Raw genomic sequence first — 24,243 nt, 5'->3', positions numbered from 1 at the left:
AACACTCCCCACCCTTTGGTCACTAAGGGAGACCTGTATGCCTGTGAACACAGTGTATCGGTACCATTAAGTTCTAGGCTGTGAAAAAAAGCAAACTCCGCTCATATGTTGCCCCATGCAGCCTTTTGGTACCTGCCGTGGGATCCACGGGTCGCAATGCGATCCAATGATGCTCTCATGGGGTACGCTGCGAACCGTCACGTTCAGTATTTCGGCCTGCCCAGCAGAAGAATGTCTCGAGGAAGTCTTCTTTTTTATCAATAAATTGGTTGAAATATTTAGAACTAACACGTTGCTAGAACCGAGCAGAATTGGTGATGACGATAATGATTGCTTTATTTGGAACGACTCAAGAGCAGTCTGGCCTGAGAGTGCCATGGCAAATGTGTTTGGTCTGCAAAAGGATAGCATAGAAGCCCTTTTCCCATGCATTTAAATCCCGAGATAGTTCGCACCAGATCGGGGGAACCTTGATAACACTGTGAGCTCGTTTATGTCCAGAGACAGAAGATCGAGCTGGCCCCCTCCCACATACGAGGCGGATGCTGGAACCACTAGTTCATCGCAGCGGTAACTAAGCGGCACTCTACTGACCCAGCGTTTAACCATTCTTTGTCAACAAATCGCCATAATGGATTCTCCGATTGTTTAATGAAATGAAAGCGCTACACCACTCAACCTGCGCGTATTTGTCCACACAGCGTTCGTTGCAAATTACATCGTCATACACTTGGGCTGAATTGTTCAAGGGGAAATAGGCAGCCCGCGTTTATATTCCTAGGCACAACCCCATTAAGTGAGACACTCCGAGACGAACCCCGCTCATTTATTACACACGGTGCAGCGCTTAGGTAATTATCGCGGAAGGAATAATTAAAACTGTCAGGCTCGTATGTCAGTACTGCACGTGCTCTTAGAAGGAATGAAAATTTCGATGTGCGGAAATTTCAACTCCTTCCAATATTTTAACCTCCCGAGGTACTCCGGCAGTAATGAGAACATAATACTTTCAGGACGCAGTACGCAATACATAGCAATTCTCGAATAATTGCGTGTCTTGAGATCTTTCTTAAAAGCGGAAAAGGGAGCCGAGTTAGTTGAACATTGTTTCTTGTTGCACGCTGCGGACGTTGTGAAAAGAGCCAGGAAAATGGATAACACTTGCACTCAGAGCGGAAGCAGAGAACTGTTCCTTTAATCATGAATACCCTTTTTAAAGAAGACAAAAGTCGAAAGGAATAAAGAGAAAACGAAGTTAAGAGGATGAAACTAAAAGGGAAGAAAAGAGACTTCGCAACATAAACATACTCATCGCAATACTGTCACCATATCTTGTTTGCTTTCTCAAAGTGCAACAGGAGAGCTGGCACTATTTTTCTTTTATTTGTTTTGTTTCTTTGAATTTTTGTGTTTTGGCGCAGCTATGCATGCTGTTGCTTTAATCGCTTTGCATGTTCTTCTCCTTGTACGAAACACTTTTCAAGCCATTGTCAAGTCGGTGAATTTGTTCCATTTCGGCTTTTAATAGCATGTGCCTGCTTAAAAAGCAGCCGTTTCTTAAAGTTCTACAAAAAGTTAATGCAAAAAAGTTAGCATTGCAGTTATGTATTCTTAGCAAGAGAACCTCAATTTACCAGTTTATACGGCGACGATCACAAAAAGAAAATAGTTATTTTTGTTCTGAAATTTCTATAATTTATTTATGGAGTTATTTCTTTTTCCCTTTACTTCATTCGTTCATGCATGGAATGCGCCAAGTGAGTGCAATGCACAGAAAAGTTTCTCAAGGCCGTACCTCCATAGGTGTCCTTCTTGACCGGCAGTTTTGTGGGTTGGTCACATGGTATTGTCTATCTTTACAACGACTAAACTTTATTCTCAACCTTTCGTTTCTTTTTGTTCTCGTCTTTCCGCGGCAGAAGATTAAAAAATGCATGCAGTTTGAATATATCGAAAAATCTCCGCTCATTCAAGACAGCCAGATCAACGCTATAAAGTGCTTGCCAATATAATGACGACCCTACGCCCCGCTATCTCGACGAGTGCTCTCCCATCACAACCAACCTGTTATCGCTAAGGTAAAAGTTTGGGCGAGTTGCTGGTTGTTCATTCTGGAACAGCGCAAAAAAGACACGGACAACAGGAAGAGACGTACAAACAGGCGCTGTTATCGCTAGTTAGGAGTGCCGTGCATGTTTCGCTTACCGTGTGACCACTTTTGTCTAGTTAGTCAGTATCGAGGCGCCAGACGTCTTCTCTAATAGGTCTGCGCTATAGCAAATATTTTGGCATTTTCGCGAAAATTGCTTCGATATTTTCTTATGGATAAAGTATTTTCGCTACCTATGGTCGCAGAAGATACTACGTCACCTGGTTCAAATGCGCTTTTCTACTGTGGGGTGAAAATATTCATTTAAGAACACTATAGAACCACAAATACTAGTGAGAGCTCGAAGATAATACGCAAGTTTATTGAGTTCGCCAATAGTAAAGCGCCAGTGCTTTGTGTCCATTTCACGCACTAAAACGTTTATTTTTCTGAACAGTTTCTTTTTCTCGCAGAATACAGACGCACCTTTCCATTGCTCATACAGCTATCTCGTAAAAGTTTATGAAATAAATGGTGCCTGTTGAGCAAAATCAGTTAATTCTAACCGTTAACATTGAAGGAACTGTGTTCTGTGAAATTAATGCACTTTTATCTTTCACCTCTTTCATACTCTGTTGTACCTTATGTGCCTGACAATGAACAAGAAAGAAATGACGACAGGTGTCACGGTCACCGCTTTACAGCATTATTCCTCGTTTGTAAATTTTGACATTCAAGAAACAATGAAAGTAGAGCTCACAAATCAACCAATAAACAAACATACAATATCAGTTCAGTACCTTCATGTCGGTCCTCTTCGTCATCGGTGCTCCCACTTGTCTTGCATAACATGATCGTCATCACAGTCACCATGCATCGAATTAAAAGTACTTCCACCAGACGAGCCTTCAACTTCATCTCTTTGTAATCCTAGGAAATTGTCGCTCAGGCAAATTAAAAAGTCACGCACAGCAATGTCCCCAAGCTGAAAACACCAGAATCCACTCGCACAAAGACAAACTCGCCAACACTCTCACGCGCTGAAAAGAAAATCTAAGAGCAGAAGCTTGCGCCGAGTTCATTCGCACGCGCACCGCCGGTAAGTATCCGATCAGTCTGGGCATCCGAAACACGAGTGAGGAAACGAGAGCGCCGTAGGGATGCACCACGGAAAGCGAAGGGAAATAGGGAGCGACCGAACGGGGGATGGGGAGAAAGGACTACGCCACGTCAGCGCCCTCTCTCGCGAATGCGCCGAACACCAACCCCCGAGACGGCTAACCGTTCGCGTCCCGCCACACCGCAATACCATGGTACAAAACTGTGGGTAGTCGATAGTATCATGTCTCGGAGGCGCAGATGCTGAAGATGTTAAGTTGGGCAGAAACCACTAGGAGTTAGAGAGAGCGTAGTGGTGTAGCATAAACAAAGATGATTAAGAATACTGGACTCAACTTGTTCCAGTGACACTACACGCAGCTAGCACACTTATGGGTTTTGCAGTTACAACGTCTATTGAAAATTAACATGGGTCGCGGATTTGGCTTTTGAACCAGCTTCAAAATGTGTTGGATTTGGAAGGGTGCGCCCAACAGTTCCTCTCAAGTGGATATATTTGCAGGGTCGCAGAGAGAGAGAGATACAGAGAAGGTGAAGACAGGGATGTTAACCAGCAGGGTCGCAGAATCAAAAAGACAGTGGGTTGGTTGGTTTACGATGTTTGTTGTCTGAAAGCGACCCAAGCTATTAGGGAAGCTGTAGTGGAGGGCGCCGGTTAATTTCGACCACGTATAATTTTTGAATGTGCACTGACATAGCGCAGTACGCGGGCCTCTAGCATTTCGCCTCCACCAAACTGCGACCGTCGCGGCCGATACAACCCGCGTCTTTCGGGTCAGAAGCTGAGCACCACAACCTCTGAGCCTCCGCGGCGGCAGACCCCAAAAAGGAACGTGCTGCAAGGTCAAAGCGTAAAATTAGTCGCTTGCGTTTTTGGTAAAGGTTGTTCTTGCGAGAACTCTCCTAGCTTGCGCGTGGTTCTCCCAGATTCTTAGATCTTCGTTATTGTACTGCGAAAATACATTGCCAAAATGGAAATGCTGGCCAGTTAGCCTGGAGGTGCGCGAAGAATGTTTGTCTGTTTGCATGGTATATTATATAGCTTTCTTGAGCAGAGTGACGACTCGAGGTGACCCCTAAAGGAGCACTCAAGCTGCAGATTGCGACTTATCCTCATTGCTTCATCCAGAGAAAAGTGCTGTGAGCAGATCGGGATAGAAATGTTTTTTTTTTTCTCAAGTGGTATCGTTCGAGTCATACGGTTCTTCCAAAGAAATTTATAGCTTGAAAGCTTTATTTAGAAGCTCCTAAGGATTTTATGCAATTATTTTGTGCTTCCTTAGTAAGGCTGCTGAATCTTCCGCCAAAATGCCGGACTGATTCTCGCTTTACTGATTGCGCAATAGCTTTGTGTTGGAGGACAATCTCAGTTTGAAATTTTTGTTAGCTACAAGACTTGCTTTGCTATTCGAATGCCAATACGAAGGTTGGAAACGTGCTCAAAAATAAAAATCTATAGCATGGATAATAAGATTTGTCCAAACAACGTAAGCGTGTCGTTCTTTCTCAAAGGTCAAGTGTAAAAAGTGTAATGCCACTCTTTGTGCACATAAGAAAACCTTTTTGTGGGAGAGGATTGAGAATGTTGTCTTGCAAAAGCCACCTGGTTTCACCGTAACCAAGCTTCTCCAAACTTCTGGGTGGTAGAGGGGCTCCTGGTTTCTCAGCACCGGGAAATTTGAAACTCTGATGATCTGAGGACTAGAAGGTCGAGTACCTTCCATTGAGTTATCATATGGGATTTCTTGGTTGAAGAGGAATCAGGATAAAGGAAAGGACATTCTATTATTTACTAAACCAATTATCAAAACTGTTCTAACTGCCGCCGCGGTGGCTCAGTGGCTATGGTGCTCGGCTGCTGACCCAAAAGACGCGGGTTCGATCCCGGCCGCGGCGGTTGGAATTTCTTTGGAGGAGAAATTCTAGAGGCCCGTGTACTGTGCGATGTCAGTGCACGTTAAAGAACCCCAGGTGGTCGAAATTTCCGGAGCCCTTCACTACGGCGTCTCTCATAGCCTTAGTCGCTTTGGGACGTTAAACCCCATAAACCAAACCAAACCAAAACTGTTCTAACTCTTGAATGAATGACCTTATAAACCATTAATCAGTACGCGTAAGTATGCCTGTTCTTACTGCTCAAGTGACGTGCAGAGCATATTTGAAAGCATCCTTTCTAAATAAAACAGCGTACCTGCTTGCTGTATCCTCGCAGACTTCTTCATCTCATTCGCCCGCCTAACGTTCTGGCGTCTCCTGATACGCTTGCCTTCTCTTGCAACCCACTCGGATCCGTTACCCATAAGAACTAGCGGTTATCTTGCCTTCGCATTACATTCCATGCCTAAGCCCATTTCTTCTTCTTGGTTTCGACTAGGATGTAGTGGGCGTAGGCAGACTGATGATGACCTGTTTTCTGAACCACACAAGCGGTGTGAACTGTGATAGGCGGTGGGTAAGTGAGAACCAAAATCCAACGGTGCTTTGTCAGGGTGTAATTGACGTCTAAAAGCTTGCTATGAGCTGCCTTTCTCGCTGCAACCTCATCGCAGTGCATCCCGGTATTTTAAAATACCAAAAATTTATAATGGCAACAAAAAACGTTGCGGCCGGAACGTGTGCCACCTGATAGAGAGCTCTCAGTACTGATACCAAGTTGTCGGCCGGTTTTTATCAGTGTTTGTGAATTGAGAGTTCTTCGGTGGATCAGTGTCGAGGGTGCTTAACTACTGAGCCGCAGGACCTGGGTCTGATCCTTGCCCTATTTTGATGCTGGCAAAACTAAAAAGGTGCCCTTGCAATGTCAGAGCATGGGGGTTGGAATTATTCTTCCGCCCATCACTATGGCGGCTCTTCTCTTTTTTCTTTCACTCGCTATTTCATCGATTTCTTAGCTGTACGGTTGAGGTGCCCATCGGAATATGAAACTGTCACAGCGCCCGCCGTTTACTCAAAAACAATTTTTTTAGAACTAGCGCGAACACACAGAAGCAAGTCGTCTATCAAAGCGCTGGCGTCCTTTTCCATTTACATAATGGTTTCTATCAACCACGCAATAAAAAAATGGGACGGGGACTGTGATGAATACAGAACGGCAAGACGAGGTTTCTAATGTTTAATCTGAAACCAGGCAACTTCTCTCTTTTGTTTTACACTTTTTATTGATGCTTATGGGTACTGCAATTTGTTGCAGGGCAAAGCGCTATTTACTTGTATGTAGCGGGCCTGAAGGAGCGTGACGCTAACGTCACAGACGCAGACACCAAATATTCACATTGCTGTGCACACTGTGGTGGTGGTTGCCTTAACAGACTCGAATCATAAAATCCACATAAGGGATTTAGCCTCAATTTATTAAAGAAGCAATTTGTTGTGTAAGTCAAACCTGTTTGGGCAGTTAGCGAGTGATGAAGGAAGCTAAAAGTTTTCAAGAAAGAACAAAGATTCAACATAAATGAGCGCTGTTCCACGTGCATTTACTGCTTATTTTTGCGATGCGCGAAGATTTTTGGGCAGCTGTCAGAATGCTGGCCCATTGGCCCACCGAGCTGTGTGATTGCGGAGCCTGACCACACGTTAGCTAGGGAGCATTTGGGCTGCTTACGTGGAATTTAACGCCAAAGATTTCTGGCGTCGCTGTCAGTAACATTTAAAAGTGGTAATAGGATCAGTCATTTGCGCGGTGAACAGCATTCGACAATGACGCTGCCAATGGTACTTGATCATGCCACTTTCCATAGCACAGCATTTCATATGTAAGAGGGTCTAGGGTTTCCTCACTGCAATGCGAAATAGCAGCTATAACCTGGGCCCCCTCGATTTGGTTGCAAGCGTGTCCAAATAAATGAAATGAAATAATTCGGCTGGCCAGCAGCACTTGATGATGGTGCTGCTGGTGATAAGCATTTGATAGTGCAGTTGGTGGTAAACATTAGATAGCGTCGAATTATCGCTCACCGGGGAAGCCGACGTACATGATCTGTCGGCTGGTCCAGGGGTTGTCTGTGGCGCGGATGGCGAACCCAAGTGCTGCTCCGCCTACCAGGCCAGCAGCCATGAGCAGAGGAAGCAGCCGGCTGGACACGCCCTCCACCACCTGCTGTGGGCGTTCCTCTTCCACCTCCACCGGCAACGGACCGCTGCCGCCCGATTGGACACCACTCGACGACGACGGGCCTTTCTGCTGCTGCTGCTGTAGCTGTTGCTGCTGCAGCTGTTGCTGGCGCTGCTGCACGAGCGAGGTGCCCGAATTCTGGACTACGGAGTTCCACGGAGAATTTTCGGCGCTGGGGCCACCGCCGTCCGCTCCGCCGTACCCGCGTTTCTGTGGGTTGGTAACCCGCGGAAAGGCAATGGACAAAACGGAACGTTTTAAAAAATTTCAAGGGACACGCTTAAAGTCCGCCTTAAAGGGAGACTGAAGTACTTTTTCTGAAAATCGGGCTGGCAGCGGCATCCTATAGTTTTCCATACTGTATGCTGGAATATCGCATCCAAATAAGGCAAAAACAAGCGCGAATTGCCTTTTTTAGCCGAAATATGCGGCCTGTGCCGCGGGGCACGCCGCGCGGCGCGCCGCCGCCCGTGATTGGTCAAGAGAGGTCGTGACGTCACTTTGAGGACTGGAGAAGCTGCCGATGCGGATCTGGCGCTGCGTTGGGGGCAGATCGCAGCTTTCCGTGTCGTTGTAACAGCGAATACGGCGACTATTTTTTTTTACTGACCACCGAAGAAAAGGATACTACAGTTTGCTCATTCCACGTATCGCCTGAAACCAAAAAAGACACAAGCAAAAAATTCTATGCCTAGCACAAGCATACGCCAGCGTCAAAGACGCGCTACAGCACAACATCGGCTCGTATTCTCGGAAAGGAGGGAGGGCGCCACCAGCGCCACCGTGATCGGGTGTGCGCACACCCAGCTCCAGCAAAATCACGTCTACGTCCAGGTTCCTGACCTCGGATCGCCACCAACCGGTCTATAGGAGTGCTACTTCATCGCCTGTACGCCTGGTAATCAAAATTCCAAGCGTTCTGCGCCGTTTTCTGGCACATCAGCATCTGGCTGGCCGCCCACGCCGGGCGCGCTAAGCCAAGCCTACATCTGCACCGCCGGGGCAACGCCCCCGCGCTCGCCAGCATGCTCGCAGCCGGAACGGCGGGGAGCTCGCCTAGCCAGTCAGCAGCCCAGGCGCTGAATCACAAGCACTGTGCTCCCGCGGCGCCCCGGCAAGCCACCGCAGCCACGATCGTCATGAAATTTGCGAACCACCTCAACCTCGGCAACACTTTATTCCCTGTGCTCTGTCGGTCCGTCATGGATTCCGCCCGCCTAACCAAGACTGAACGTGACAATACCTACATCAAACTCCGCACCTCGCAAAACATCCTGGCCATCGATACCCACCGCCCAGCCGCTGCTGACAAGCTGCTCCAACTCAAGCAAGTTTCACTGAACAACACCCAGTACGAAGTCACCTCGTACGTAGCTAACGACCCCCTTAACGCCCGTGGTGTTATACACGGCATCACCATGGACTTTACCGAAGACGACTTTGCCGCTAACCTTCGTGTTGACGGCACCCGACTACTAAGCGCCCGCCGTCTCGGTCGTACCAACACACTTCTGCTCACCGTCGAAGGGCCCCGTCTACCACGCTATGCCGTCTTCTACAGCGGAGTGTACCGCGTCTACCCGCAAAAGCCCCACAGCAAACAATGCACGCATTGTCACGCCATAGCGCACCGTGCCGACGTCTGTCCTAACAAGCCTAGCCTTGTTCGGTGCTCGATTTGCAGCCAACCGTTTCCTCCTGACCAAGACCCAACGACTACCCCACATGAATGTGAACCACACTGCTGGAACTGCAAGGGAGACCACACACCGTCTCATCCTGAGTGCCCCGCAAGGAAAGACGCCGACGCTGCAGTCCTAAAGTGGCACCGCGCCCAACGACGTCATCGCGCCCGCGCCGCCCCTCCACCACCTAAAGCCGACGCGACCATCTGGCCGCCCCTGCCTACCTCGAACCGCTACGAGGCCCTTCAGCTCTCCTGCAGCAGCAACAGCAGCAGCAACAGCAGCAGCAACAGCCCGGGGCACGAGACCGCGCAAAGAAGTCAATCTCGAACCAAGCCCTCTGCCAAGCGGCCACCGTCCACCACTTGTGGTGCGGCAATCAGCACCTCCACCTCCTCTACTAAACCGCAAGCTTCCGTGATGCAGTCACAGACTGCACCAAGTCACCAGGTGAGCGGTCCATCTCCCACATCCATCGCACCCCCTCCCCCGTCCTTCCAACACCGGTTTTACTCACGTCCCTCCACACCTACTCCTCTTTCACCCCTCCCTACCGACAACGCTATTGCTCTCATACAGCAATCCCTTGCTCCCGTCCTATTGGCCTTACAACAACTGACGGCTCGCGTCGAGCAACTACAGCACCATCTCCTCTCCCTCGCGTCCTCTGCCCCATGCTCTCCCGACACAGACTCCAATGCTTCCCCTCGAAAGCGCGCAAGCGCCCCTCCTGTGCCTAACCTCGACACCATGGAGGAAGACCCGCATGATGAGTGATATCATGCGACACACATCTCCACCCCAAAACCCTCTAATTATTTGGCAGTGGAACTGCCGCGGTTTTCGTCGCAAGAAAAATGCCCTCTTGCAACACATGCGGATTACTGGCGTTAACCCAGACGTCATCGCACTGCAAGAAACGCACGGTGCCTTTTCTCTTCCAGGTTACGACCATTTTACTCAGCCAAGTATAGTCATGAAGAGAAAAGGACATCAAACGCCCCCTCCTCCGCCGATTTTGACGGTTACATACATACGGCGCACGATACCCGCTATTCAGGAAGATACATCCCACCTCAACTCCGGGACGAAAGAGCATGTCCTGACACACTCCACCTATCAGGGTCACCGTATCACGATTTTAAACTGCTACTGGACTCCCTCCGACTCTAAAACCAGCATCCCACCTTTGCATACGGCCCTCCCTGCCTCTAATGTCCCTACTACTTTCGTCCTTCTTGGTGACTTCAACTGCCCACACCCTGCATGGGGATACGACCGTACTTCAGCCTCGGGACGAAAACTCGACCGCTTCGCCAGTATTCATCACCTCACCCTCCTGAATGACACGTTCATGCCTACACGTCTAGGATGTGGAGCACAATCCGACACAAACCCCGACCTTGCATGGATTCGCAGCGATCTCCGCGCTTCTTGGAGTAATACGGGTGACACGATGGGGAGTGATCACTGTATTCTTCAGATAACGCTCACGTCCCAGCGACCCTCCAGACCACCCGGAACACATCTACCTCCCACTATGCTCGTAGACTGGCCAAAGGCTCGGCCGGCCCTCGACTCCTTATCAGTCTCACTCGAGGACCCCGAAAAATGGTGTAGCGCCATTATGGAGACCGTCTCCCAACACACCAAACATACCCACCGATCTCCCGACTATCCATACATTGACACACACCTACTTGGGCTATGGAAACAACGTCGCCGGGCCATAAAAGCTTGGCGCAACTGTAGAGCTAGCCACGCACTGAAAAGAAAAGTTGCTGAACTAACGCAAGCAGCCCAAGAATACGCTGACCAACTAGCCACGAACAACTGGCTTCAGCTCTGCGATGACATGGTCGAGAGACTCCACACTCCAAAAGTCTGGCACATTATGCGCACTCTACTTGGACAGGGTAAACCTCGTAACACACTTCAAAAGCTACAGTTGGCCCTCTCCGTCTCACAAGAAGAGCTGGCTGAGCAAATCCGAAATCAATTTTACCCATCCTCTACTTCTCCTGCCAGCTCCCCGTCATACCCTTACACCGAAGAAGAAGCAGACGAGCAAGGAATGAATTCTGACTTCACATTCGCCGAACTTCAGGCTGCTCTACGCTCCCTTAAGCGAAACACAGCACCCGGCCCAGATAAAATTACCTATGGTATACTCCGTAACCTCCCCGATTCAAAACTAGACGAACTTATTCAGATCATTAATACTGTTTGGCGCTCCGGGAAAATTCCCGCTGCGTGGAAAGAGGCACACGTAATTATGATTCCGAAACCAGGAAAATCCTCTGCGCTCATCACTAACCTCCGACCTATATCCATGACTTCTTGCCTAGGGAAGCTGATGGAGAAGATGGCCCTTACCCGCCTCGAATCGCACCTGCATACCAATCGCTGTCTTGCTCCCACTATGGTCAGATTCCGCGCCCACGTATGCACACAAGACATTGGACGGCAAATCTATGAGGATTTGTACGCCTTCCCAAGCAGCGCGCAGCTTCGAGTTTTGACCGGCGTGGATATCAAAAAGGCTTTTGATAATGTCGCCCACTCCGCAATTCTCACCAACCTGGCAGACACTCGTCCTGGGGTCCGCATGTTCAACTACATCAAAGACTTTCTTACAGACAGGAACCTCCGAATCATTGGCCCCGACGGCACACCTTCCGCCCCCTTTCCCTTCACCGCAGGTACACCACAGGGATCCATTCTTTCACCTATGCTTTTCAACTTGGCAATGAAAGAACTGCCCCGAAAACTCGCTGAAATTCCTGCCTACGCCACGCTATATATGCGGATGATATCTCACTCTAGTCTACCACAGGAAACGCTGGGGAACTAGAATCCACTTTGCAGCAAGGCCTCGACGTCGTTCAGGAGCATGCACGCCGCATAGTTATGAGTTGTTCCGCCGAAAAGTCGGAATACATTGTGGTTTCTAACGCTCCTCAAAAAACCGCTTCTTCCTACCGCGAACTCATTCAACTCTCTCTCGCGCAAACCCCTACTCCCCGACGGAGCCACATCAAGATCCTTGGCTTCACTTTTCAACAAGATGGCAAGTGCAACGTGTGGCTTAGCCAACTCCTGCAACAACTGAACCAAATTCGCCACATGCTGTCCCGTATATCTCGTCAAAAGCATGGACTCAGAGAACACGAACTCCGTCGAGTTATAGAAGCACTCGTTTATTCGAGGGTCATGTACGCCTATCCCTATCAACGCCTCACATCCTCTCAAGTAAGCAAACTGGAAGCGTCTCTGCGTCGCTTCACTCGATTAGCCATGGGAGTTCCCATCTACGCCGCAAATGCTCTGATCGCAGACGCCGCCATTTTCAACTCCCTCGAAGAACGCGCAGCAGCACACCACCGAGCCCAGATACACCGTCTCTCTACCTCCGAGCAAGGCAGAGACCTCCTCAGCCTTTTCGGACACACCATTTCCCAACTACCCTCGCTTCAACCATCTGCTCCCCCGTGGAAAAGCCTACCGCGTCTTACTGTAAAACCCATTCCACGCCACATGTCTCCAACGATAAATCCCGGGCGGCGTGAAGCACTGGCGAACCATTTACCCGCACTGGGCCACGACACTTACTATACCGATGCCCATATCCTCGAGCACCAAGTAGTTACTGCAGTAGTCGGCCCTCGAAGCACCTCCACGCATCTCCACACAGGAGTGCCCTCCTCAACCGACGCAGAAACGCTGGCCATAGCAGAGGCGATTACGCTTCACGACCACCTTTCCTCCACCATCACCATACGTGCAGACTCTCAGGCTGCCATACGCTCATTCGAATCTCAAAAACTCCCTCCCCATATCCTAGACACTTTGCTGCAATACCTAACAGCCCACCCTACGCTCCATGTCCGCCTTGACTGGATTCCTGGTCATCAAGGTATACCGGAGAATGAGCTTGCTCATGCTCTGGCCCGTGAAAAAATACCACCGGGCCCTCCGACTGCCTGGCCAGCCCATTATAATCCCAAGGCAGACCGCGCTACACACCGACAGGACCGCCGCGAACACCTTCGCAATTTGCGCCACATGCGACGAACCCTTCCGTCACCCTCCCATTTCCTTTGCCGTGCTGACGCCACTCTAATTCGACAGGCACAGACTAACTCCCTTCCCTGCGAACTGTATTCCCACTACATCCTTCATAAACCGGGCAAACCCGCCTGTCTCGTGTGCGGAGAGCACCCCTCAAACATTCATACATATTGGTTATGCCCCCGCGCCACTAACTCTCCCACCATACCTTCCTCGCATACCTTGCCTCCCCCCTTTCACCTCACGTGGGCCCGATGGACCGCTCCACCAACCTCTCTGCAGCCCACCCTCTGGCCGCTCCTCGCCGCCCAAATCCGACGCATCCAAGGGACACGTGGCCCCACTCCGCCACCGCCGATAAATAACGCCCACCAAACGGGCAGATAAGAAGGCTCGGACTTGAGCTGAAAAATAAAAGTTATCTCTCTCTCTCTCTCTCTCTCTCTCCTCTCGGAAAGGAAGGGGTGCGAACAATACTCAAGTCAATTACCACCACCGGACGCCTCCTGGCTCGCCCGGAAGAGCGTCATCCTAAAGAAAAGGCCCAAAGCACTGTGTAAATCCTGTTCTCAGTACCCGGCGTTGCAGGTTGGGGCAAGAAAGTATTTCAAGTGAACGATGAAGGAGCACAAAGTTGGTGTCAAAATTAGCGAAGCGCAGTGGCCAAGCACTGCGAGGCATGCGACCACAAGATAGTGACGCAATCATGGTGCGCTGGAAACCAAGCCAAATACGCGCACAAATACGCTTCACTCCTGGCGCGTTCTGCAGATGCCAGAAAATATTAATCGCTGCCTCGGAAACGTTCGCCCTTCCTAGATTTGCAGTTTAGGTTCAGTGAAGTAGTTGCCAACTATATGCGTGTTTAAAAGCCAAGCTAGCTGCAACTCGACCGCTGCCACAACTTGATGAAGAAACCGAGTAAGGTTGCGGTGTTTTTTTGCAAAAACTCGGTTGGCATTCATTTCTCTCATAAATTTGCATCCGAAATCAACGTCGAACGCTTTCATTTTAATTGCTTAGCTAGGATTAAACGAGATGCCGCATATGAAGAGCTTCGATGCTTGCTTGCTTTGCTTTATTGTGATTTGCTCTGCTTGCTTGCTTGCTTGCTTGCTTGGACACGTCGAACCGAGTATAAAATCACTAACCGAGCCTTGCTGAGCACGTCTCAGGTGGTCTGGCCGCACCTAAGCTGAGGAGAGCGACACATGCTTAAGCCTCTATAAGGTTTCTTCAGGGGCTAAGTCAGCATGTTTCTACTTTTAAAAGAGGCGCTTCTTCAGAATGGTGACACGCCTCTTATGCGCGAGGAAATCGATGGAACTGTGTCATGGTTCAGCCGCGCCTTTTCGACAGAAATCTCCAGAGATCACACTAGGACAAGCTCTGCCTGTAGCCGCTCTTACGAAAGTGTTTCGAGCAGAGTAAGCTTGCTTTAGTCGGCTTGAACTCTTCGTCACAGCAGCGAGCGGTTGCGCTGCGAGCTTGTGGTCTTGCGGAAAACAGTGGAAGACGACACAGTCGCGGTCGTAGTTGTTCGTGGACATGAACGCAGAGTAGCACCTGATGAATCTGATTCTCAAGGTCGGCTGACACGCTTTGTACGTCGCAACGCACGTAGTACGAGGAACAACGCATGTAGCACGAGAAACAACGCGCGCTGAAAGCGCGCTCGGGTGCGCCGAAGCATCCCCGGCTCCTCAACATGACGTCACGCAGGCCGACATGGACGAGGTTTCCCTCTCCGCTGTTCCCCTCTCCTGCGCTCGCGCGGGGCGCGGGAAATTTAAACATCGCGTTTTAATTGGTGATTGCGCCACTGTTTTAGCCAAAATCGAAAAAATAATTTCACAGACGTGATCAGCAATGACACTACTTCAAAACCCTAGAAGGTTAGCCGGTTCGAAAACCGCCTCAGTATCCCTTTAAGGGTATGATGCGACAGCGTTAATGAGTGAATGCCCGTATATGCGGAATTGGTCACTCTGGATTTTCACCACTCCTGGTGCAGTGGTGCAACGGTTAAGCGATGCGCCACACTCTAAAAAAAAAAGGTAGTTGAGGTTACTACATTTTGGGCTAGCAACAACCGTCACATATATGACTACCTATGTAGTAACTGTGCGTAGTAACTGGAAGGTAGTAACATTTACTACCTCTGGAGAGGTAGCAACAGTAACTACCTGCAGTAACATTTGCTAGATTGTTAGATTTGCTGCCATTCAGGAAACCCTTTTCATTATATAAAAACATGGGGCACTGAGTAGCAATGTCACCAGGAATGTTAGTGTACATACGTGTGCATATTCCTATCATCTATTTCCAGATCAACGTAGTAATGGATACTACCAGGGTTATAATGAGGTAGTACAAGTGTAATGACTGCCAAAAAACGTAGTAACAGCAGAAGTCTCTACCTTGTTACTACTTAATTTTCTTTTGAGGTAGGAACAAGGTCGTAGGAACATAGTACACAGGTGGTTAAAAAAAAGGCTGCAACAGCAGCCGTTACTACGTTTCCACTACCTTTTATTTCACTGCCCTGCCATGGCATGTGCTGCCACCGGTGGGGCAATCGTGCGACCCAGGTTGCTCTTCCCGAGCAACCTCTCGCAAACTATCATTAATTTAACTGCCACCTACCACTGTGGTCCGCCTGCTCATAATCCGGTGGGCAGATTGGGATGACGACACACGGTCACGTGACCTAGTCGGCCCACCTAGGCTGCTTCTCTTGGGATTCTTCGCTCATAACGCCGACGACGGCGGCGAATTATCTGGGGAACGGGAGCCTTAAAGCTATCGCGTTAAAATTAGGGACCCACTACGGGACACGTGGGATGCTCTGAAGCGATACTGGGGAATTCGTTTGACGCTCTAGGGTAGCTGCTGTGTATGGTATTCCGCAGGGAGCTTCTTTGAGGGACCACTTTTGGAGCCGCTGCGGAACCACTCGTTTTGGTTTGGTTTGGTTTATGGCGTTTAACGTCCCAAAGCGACTCAGGCTATTAGGGACGCCGTAGTGAAGGGCTCCGGAAATTTCGACCACCTGCGGTAATGTCAGTGCACGTTAAAGAACCCCACTCGTTTTGGGATAGCTAATCGAATGTAAGGTTAGACTCCTGAGAAAAGAAAATGCGCGGGAACTTCCGCAATAAGATCGCACAGCGACTGGTTGTAGCTAAGCGCCGCTGTAAGGGGTCTGGTATTTCGATGGTTGCAGATGTCGAGAAGTCAGCCCCGCTCGTTCGGTGGAGTTCGCGGAGATCTCTGGGGTTCACGTTTGGGAAAGGGGTGGAAACGCGTCTCTTCTTTTGTCCTGTTTAATCACGGTAGCTATGCGAGGGGCTAAAAAGCACGTTAATTTTTCACGCTCCCCAAGTTACGGTCCTGCATCTTCGACTCCTTCCAGATTGTGGACCGAACACCAAGGAGGACAGACCGTGAAGACGAAAGCTCGCGCTTGCCGCATCCGTGATCGTTTTCGCTGCAGTGGAATAAGTTTTCTGTCGCGACATAATGCCTCGACCAAATGCGGCCCCAATGATGTTTGCGCAGAGGAAAAAAAATCCTACTGTCGTAAATTAAAGAGGTGGTTAGAGCCAAACAAAGATTGCTGTTTTTCTGTAGATAGGCCCCCTACTTCTGCATTAAGAAGAGGAAGACGAGAAGCCATGCTCGCGGCTGCGCCCATTTTTTTTTTTCTGTGCCTTGGCCACTCCCCCGTAGTGGGTATGTGCCATTTTGTTTGAGGCCGTCCAACCAACTCATGGTTCCATGACGCACGAGCCAGCAGTCCACGTCGCCATCTACAAGACTGGTCGCTTTCCCTAGCAGCCATCTTTCTCGGATCTGGACTAACTGGGCGTTGCTCTAAGTGTACAGCATCACCATCATCATCATCATCAGCCTGACTACGCCCACTGCAGGGCAAAAGCCTCTCCCATGTCTCTCCAATAACCCTGTCCTGCGCTAGCCGCGGCCACCATATTCCCGCAAACTTTTTTATCTCACCGACCCACCTAATTTTCTGCCGCCCCCTGCTAAGTTTGCCTTCTCTTGGAATCCACTCCGTTACCCTTAAGGACCAGCGGTTGTCTTCCCTTCGCATTACATGCCCTGCCCAAGCCCACTTCTTGCTCTTGTTTTCAACCTCTTGCCATATTTGCATTCGGGCTGGAAGCACTGTACGTCACGGGGGTATAACTCAGGTCGATCTGCACTGAGCGGCCGTAATTGACCTAAATCTGGAGCTGGACTACGAAGTGCGCACGCATTCAAACCGCTTTCAACTCTCGGTCCCGCCTTGGGGAAACCGTCCGTGACGGGTAATGTGCAGCTGGGTTTATCAACGTTGATGAAATCTTGCGCAAGGACCGCCGTTCATATGAGATGCGGTGCGATAAACCACAGGTGCAGTGAATAGGAAACCTCACAGCGGAAGTACCATATGGTCCTTTTTTTTTCCTTTCTATTCCTGGCTTGTCTCGTTGTATATCACAGTGAATTGACCAACTTGCCCAGCTTTATAACCTTTCTAATCGGGGTGCAGGATGGACGCTGGTGGTTAGGCTAGCGATCTTCAGGACGGCGGTTTGTTATAGCTCTTCCGTAAATGCACGGGTAATTGCCATTGGCCGGTGCTCCAGAGAGAAGTTTATAGGCTGCTGAATAGTTCTCACCCATAGGCAGGATAGTTCTTACCCATAGGCAGGCCCATGAAAATCCTACTTTTGTAGGGGAGAATTTCTGGGCAGAATTAACGGCCTAGTTCCATCCCCAAACGTTGGTTGAAAGTATACATTATAAAGCTCATAATCCAAAGGCTCAACTTCGAAGAAACCTTACCGGCATTCCTCAGCTCTAAATAGATGGCGAGAGCGTTGTGCACGTAGGCGATGGCCACAGTACTTCGACCATTTCTTTCCTATTGTAGCCTGCTGAGAAATAAATTCCAACGTTTAAGTTGATTACGAATGGAGGTATACCCTTAGATCACGGTACTCGGTTGACAACTCTACATTAAAACGGTAACGCATGGACACCACAGCCCGTGGTGTCCATGCGAGGTGGGCGCATGGTTACCACAGGCACTTACTACAGTCCATGTACTTGGGGTTTACGTGCCCTTCTGTGCACTCCTTCCTCTTATAGAGAGACCTGCCTTATAGAGACCTGCATTTTCGGTTTGCGAAATTTAGTGCGTGCGAAATAATCTAACGGCGAAATCATTAGCAAGACTTTGAGGTATAGAATAATAAGTTTGCAGTATTCGCCGCAAAAGTAATGTGGGTGGTCCGTTACGGTGAAGTGATAGCACTCGACACCCCGCACTTCCGTTTATATACTCGCACAGTCAGATGTTGTCACGAAGGCAAAAAATGCACAGGAACACCTAATTACATTGACTTTTAATTCGATTGCATTAGAAGCTGTTGAGGGCCGCCGCGGTGGCTCAGCGGTTATGGTGTTCGGCTGCTGACCCAAGACGCTTGTTCGATTCCGGCCGCGGGGATTGAATTTCGATGGAGGCTAAATACCAGAGGCCCGTGTGCTGTGCGATGTCAGTGCACGTTAAAGAACCCCAGGTGGTCGAAATTTCCGGAGCCCTTCACTACGGCCTCCCTCATAGCCTGAGTTGCTTTGGGACGTTAAACCCCAATAAACCAAACCAAGCTGTTGATATATTTAGGGATGTGACGTCACTTCCGGTCTAGTGATGTCCCTGCCCTCCAGCCAATGGGAATTATCAGGTGTGGTGACGTCACCTTCCATCAGCCAATGACCCGGTCTGGTGAGGTCTCTTACCACCAGCTAACGAGAATGACCAGGTCTGGTGACGTCATTTCCCCCAGCCAACGGGAATTATTCGCTCTGGTGACGTCGTTTTCCTGCGGCCAGCGGTATAATTTTATGACCGATGGCACAATTTTTTTTTCCCCGATGACACTTTTATTGCCATCGCAATAACACTCCAGGCTTACTCGTGGGGAGCCGGGTAAAATTATCCTTCATGGTGCCGTGAATGACGCAGGCGTGATCGGTGCCCTGGTGGCCAGCGCGGTGGACCTGCTGGTGTTCTCGGCGAGCCCGCCCACCCTGCAGGTGTAGATTGAGATCCTCATGACGGTGTCCATCCTCTGGCTTCCTACATACATCGTCACCCGCGGACTGGTAAGCTCCATGTTCTCGATGCGCTGTTAGAGCCCCGCGGGAGTAGGTCAAGAGCAAATTCAGGCACTCCTTAGAGCTGTCAGATCTTGATACTCGTTGGTGAACACCGGGCAGGGCCGGATTAAGAAAAGTGGGGGCCCTGGGCTAATGCGCATCTAGGCCCCCTCTCCCTTTTCCTCCACTGATCCCCGTGCCCCCTCCTGCACTACTCGAGCCGCCGCGGTGGCTCAGTGGTTATGGCGCTCGGCTGCTGCCCCGAAAGACGCCGGTTCGATCCCGGCCGCGGCGGTTGAATTTCTTTGTGGGAGAAATTCTAGAGACTCGTGTACTGTGCGATGTCAGTGCACGTTAAAGAACCCCGGTGGTCGAAATTTCCGGAGCCCTTCACTACGGCGTCTCTCATAGCCTGAGTCGCTTTGGGACGTTAAATCCCCATAAACCAAACCACTACTGGAATGTATCCCATGTTTCATTGTAATTCCACCTAATTAAAATGAACGAAGTGCGATCAATGGGATTCGTGTAACAGTAGCGCAGTAGCATTAGTTTTGCGCACAAAACACTACGGGACTCTTGGCACGCGCGACACGTGTCCGTCGGTGCCCGAGCGCCGAACGCCACAGAAGAGCCGCGTGAACCGACCGACATCATGCGAGGCTGCATTGCAGCTAAATTGCAGCGCGCTGCGTGCGCCGCCTACTCTCCTTTTTCACTGACACCGTGCACAAGCCGACAGACAGGTTTTTGTTCGCAGCACTGTTTTAATGCTAACGCATTAAAGAAAAGCAGGCTGAGCTAGCTACGAAATAGAAACACTCGTTAATTAGTGCCCCGAGAGGGTAATATTAAAAGTTGTTAAAATTAATTTGACTACACGATGAACGTTTACTACTGCCCTCACGAGGCGCATTTGAATAGCAGAATTAAAGTCCTGGATGAGTGGTGAGCGTGCTCGGCGCTGAGCCGAGTATCCGGGTTCAAATCCAGCCGCACGGCGGCCGCGTTTTGATGGAGGCGAAATGCAAAAATGCGCCCATATGCTGTGCGATTTCAGAGCACGTTAAAGATCCCCAGGTGGTCGAAATTATTCCCGAGAGCTCCAAAACGGCACCTCTTTTTTTTTTTTTTTTGCTGCCGCGGTGAATCAGTGGTCATGGCGCTCGGCTGCTGACCCGAAAGATGCGGATTCGATCCCGGCCACGGCGGTCGAATTTCGATGGAGGCGAAATTCTAGAGGCCCATGTACGGTGCGATGTCAGTGCACGTTAAAGAACCCCAGGTGGTCGAAATTTATTGGCAGTCTGCTATCATTTTCTTGTACTAATGAATTATTTTTTGGGGCAAAACGTAATGCTCTTGCTTCACTGTCGGGCGATGTCCTTTGCAAATTTGTAGCTTGACACAGTAGAAAGAAAGACTGTGCATCCATCAAGGCGTTACAAATGCAAACTGTGGTCTTTGCACCAGATCTCCTTATTTGTTATTCAAAGAAAAGTCGTGGGAAAGTACATAATACTTGCCAATTAATGCTCCAAAGCTAGACAGAGGACATTGAAGGATGCCCTGCTGGATGCCCACTTTTGACCACCGGCAGTTTTGTAATGTGTACTGGCATTCATGCATTTTAACAAAATATTGTTAAAATGCATAAATGCTGCTGTAAGTGTAGTCGGCATTAAGAGAAAAAATTGCGGTGGCCCTCCTGTCACTAAGTCACGTGACCTTGTGACGCTATCACAACCTGGATCTCAGAAACCCCCCCAGTGGCTGTGTTTGAAACAGCCGCTGTTCCAAACATAGCCACCTTCTGTGGCAGTGGCACATCACTTAACCGCTCCTCCACTGTGCCAGGATCGGTAGGAGGACTTCCTCCGTTCAATAAATGTAAAGTAGGGAATGGCCAATATTGCATACTTGGGCATGTAGGTAGAACCTAGGCGACAGAGAAGGACTACTTGTGCGAGAGGTATCAGTAATGCTATTGCACTGTATCCTTAAGTGTGGGTTAAGCGTTACGTGATGGCGAAGTAATTCTTAAGTTCAGGTTAAGCTTTACATGATGGCGTAGGAATTCTTAAGTGTAGGTTAAGCTTTACATGATGGCGAAGGAACGAATAGTTTCCATGGCTGTGAAGTGATATGCCAAGAAAACCCTAGGCCACTGAAGGGACCATTTACGCTATCACATCATACCCTGAAGGCGGGGCTTAAATGCTCCATCAGGTTTTTGTCCCTAGCTAAATGCATATGAGCATTGAAACCGTGGTGTGGTGCTCGTCAGCTAAGTGCCTAAGCCACTGAGTTTTTGTGTAAACATTGGATTAGGGCGCTTAGCTTGTACTAGCTAAGTATAATAAGCCTCTTAGTAATCAACTTGCCTAACTTTGTTTTCTGGTGGCAAGATGTATTAGGCTGTTTCATTTCGACCAAGTTGTCTATCCACTGGAGAGAGAACTTAGAGCAGTCAGAATAATGAACACAACAGGAAGGGCACTTCTCACTGTACTTCCAGTGGTTGACCCTCTTGTCTGTCCTGGCTTCACTTGTTGCATCAAGTTGCTGATTGTATGGTTCTACACAGGGCGCGTGGCTATTGAATACTTGGATCCAAACCCCGAAGTGCAGAAGAAGTACGCCTTCAAGTGTCACCGTGCCAAAGACAGCAATGGCATCGAGCTCATCTACCCTGTGAACGCAACTGTGAACGCATTCCACAACTTGTACAACACATTTGCGGCGGGAGACAGTGACGGCCACGTGAACATCTGGGTCGGCTTCAACAAGAAGAGTCTCTGTCAGTTCCACAAGTACCCATCGAGCATTGCAACCCTGGCCTTTAGCCATGATGGCTCGCTGTTGGTTATTCATTCCTCTGCGAACAGGGCGAGATTCATAAAAAACCGCACGACGCCATCTTTGTGCGTCGTGTCACTGATCAGGAGACAAAGCCGAAACAACTCCATTATCACTGACTTGTTTTTGTTTTATTTCTTTATTTTATTCAATAAACATGAATGTTTAACTCTGAACACCTGTACTGTCTCCACTTCAGCACCCCTTTTGAAGTGACCTGTTGAATTGTTCTTTTTCCGTTTGCATTTTGCTGGATGACTTTTGAGCTTATAAGCTTTTAAGCAACAGGCATTAGCTGCATATGGAAAGTGTACAGCTTGGTTGATTTCAAGAAGCAAAATTGGTTGTTAGTAAGTGGAGCTCAATGCTCACAGTACTTTCATCCAATATTTTCCTTGAACTCAAATTAGAACTCAAATTAGAATATAGAGCTGAACTCAAATTAGAATATCGAAAATTCGAACTCGCCAGAATCGAGCTTTTGGTTCATTCGAACTGACGAATTGGCCGCGTCTGAATTACGTGTATCTCAGTAAGAAAAAATGCCCACTAATTTGAATGCACGAGCGAGTGCCACTGTTAATTCGCTCAGTCTGAGCTGAGATTTGCCATCGGGCATCCGCAGGCCAGAAGTTGAGTGGTCGCACGGCGAACGAGTAACCACGGCGAACCACGGCGAACGATTGCATAAGCTGCCACGCGCAGTCTGCTGCGCTGAAATTGGCCATGGTTTCTTTGCGGCAACCGAAAGTTCCTCGCGAACATAAACGTAAGCCCAGCTGTGCTGCTGAGAAACGTAGCAAAACATTTTAAAATTCTATGTTTTGGGCATAGGAACGTTTCTTTCCGCTTGGTAAGCGGCTTTGGGCAGAGTTTCGTGAGAATAGTATGGCAACACTGGGATAGCAGACGGCGAGTACGTCTCACGAAACTCTGCGGCGGCTTTTGTGGAAACCCTCGCACATTGACTTACATTAGAGGAGTGAAGACTGTCACCAGCGCTGAAATCACATACAGAGCCAGTTTAAACCACTAGAGTGGTTTATCACTGAAACAATGTTATTTATTTCTGTCACCAATATCGGCAACTGTTATTTTGCTGGTCCTGGACTAGGATGACTTGTATCCCCATCGAGGCGCCCAGTTGTGGACGTGATGTCACTGCGTTGTTACCGTGGTGGCAGTCGTAACTTAAAAAAAAATATATATATAGAAAATCAGAGCTAAATATAACGATTTACTTGTAGTGGCAAACAAAAAAGTCAGTGGTGGGAATGCTGCGGCGATTGCGCAAACTTGCGCCTTTATATTAAATCTGATACATGCTGCTACAAAGTGCCGAGGGGTTGCACATGCGCGGGAAGGCTTAGCGCGGTTTACGTGTCCGCTGTTTGGAACGCCTTTGTCGGTGACTGCTTTGCACCCGCCGCGGTGACTCAATTGTTAGGCGCTCGGCTACTGTGCCGCAGTACCTGGGTGCGAACCCGACCGCGGCGGCCGCGTCTCAATGGAGGCGAAATGCGGAAGGCGCCCGTATTCTGCGATGTTATTGCATGTTAAAAATCCTCAGGTGGTCGAAATTATTCCGGAGACCTCCACTGCGGCACCGCGGGTGCACAGTACCATGTAGTAACTGAGCTGACGTCGCATGAACAGAGGCTTCGGACGACGTAGGCGGGACTCGTCTCAGGATATTAGGGACGGAAACTACCTCGACCGGGTAGTTTTGCCGGTAGAAATCCGTCAATGCATTAGAGTCGGAGCGCTCCCTACCCAATGGGCATTGGAAGTCCCATGGATGTCCTGCGGATGTTTAGGATGTCTGCAGGACGTCCATGGGAGGTTCAGTGCCCATCGGGTAAGAATGTGCTGGTGGGTCGTCACGATGGACGGAGAGGGCCAAGGCGCAGCTTTTTAGAGAAAAATACTCGGGGGATGGAAGCACCGTGGAGTCTCCGTTGGGAGCATTTCCCGCAAGGTAGTAGCCTCGGCAGTTTCGCGAGCAGAGTTGGGATGGCTGAAGAGGATACTACAACGCTAGGAATTACTCAGGAAGGCGCCAGCACCATTCTTTGCGATTACAAGACGGTCCTCCGCAACATTGCGCGAGGGCGAATCTCCGCCACCGAGTACCACGA

At 49.4% G+C, this 24,243-nt stretch overlaps 1 protein-coding gene and 1 long non-coding RNA gene across 2 annotated transcripts in view; one reads left to right on the top strand and one right to left on the bottom strand.

Moving 5' to 3' along the window:
- LOC149335774 (uncharacterized) overlaps positions 1 to 17,932 on the bottom strand; it is a 36,792-nt gene extending 18,860 nt beyond the window's left edge. Inside the window, exons 1-2 of the mRNA XM_089554004.1 lie at positions 17,927 to 17,932; positions 7,163 to 7,529 (exon numbers count right to left, since the gene is read on the bottom strand). Of these exons, the coding sequence (XP_089410130.1) occupies positions 7,163 to 7,529; positions 17,927 to 17,932 (373 nt within the window). The remainder of the gene's footprint in view (positions 1 to 7,162; positions 7,530 to 17,926) is intronic.
- A 1,181-nt stretch (positions 17,933 to 19,113) lies between these two features.
- Positions 19,114 to 22,281, top strand: LOC149335773 (uncharacterized). Its single transcript, XR_016284102.1, has 2 exons — positions 19,114 to 19,252; positions 21,834 to 22,281. It is a non-coding gene; the product is annotated as an uncharacterized LOC149335773 (long non-coding RNA).
- The last annotated feature ends 1,962 nt before the right edge of the window (positions 22,282 to 24,243 follow it).

This window comes from Amblyomma mixtum, chromosome 7 (genome assembly GCF_055824585.1).
Source record: "Amblyomma mixtum isolate Tamu chromosome 7, ASM5582458v1, whole genome shotgun sequence".
Taxonomy (NCBI): domain Eukaryota; kingdom Metazoa; phylum Arthropoda; class Arachnida; order Ixodida; family Ixodidae; genus Amblyomma; species Amblyomma mixtum.
The sequence above is the reverse complement of the archived record's forward strand: the minus strand, read 5'-3'. Positions and strand labels throughout refer to the sequence as shown.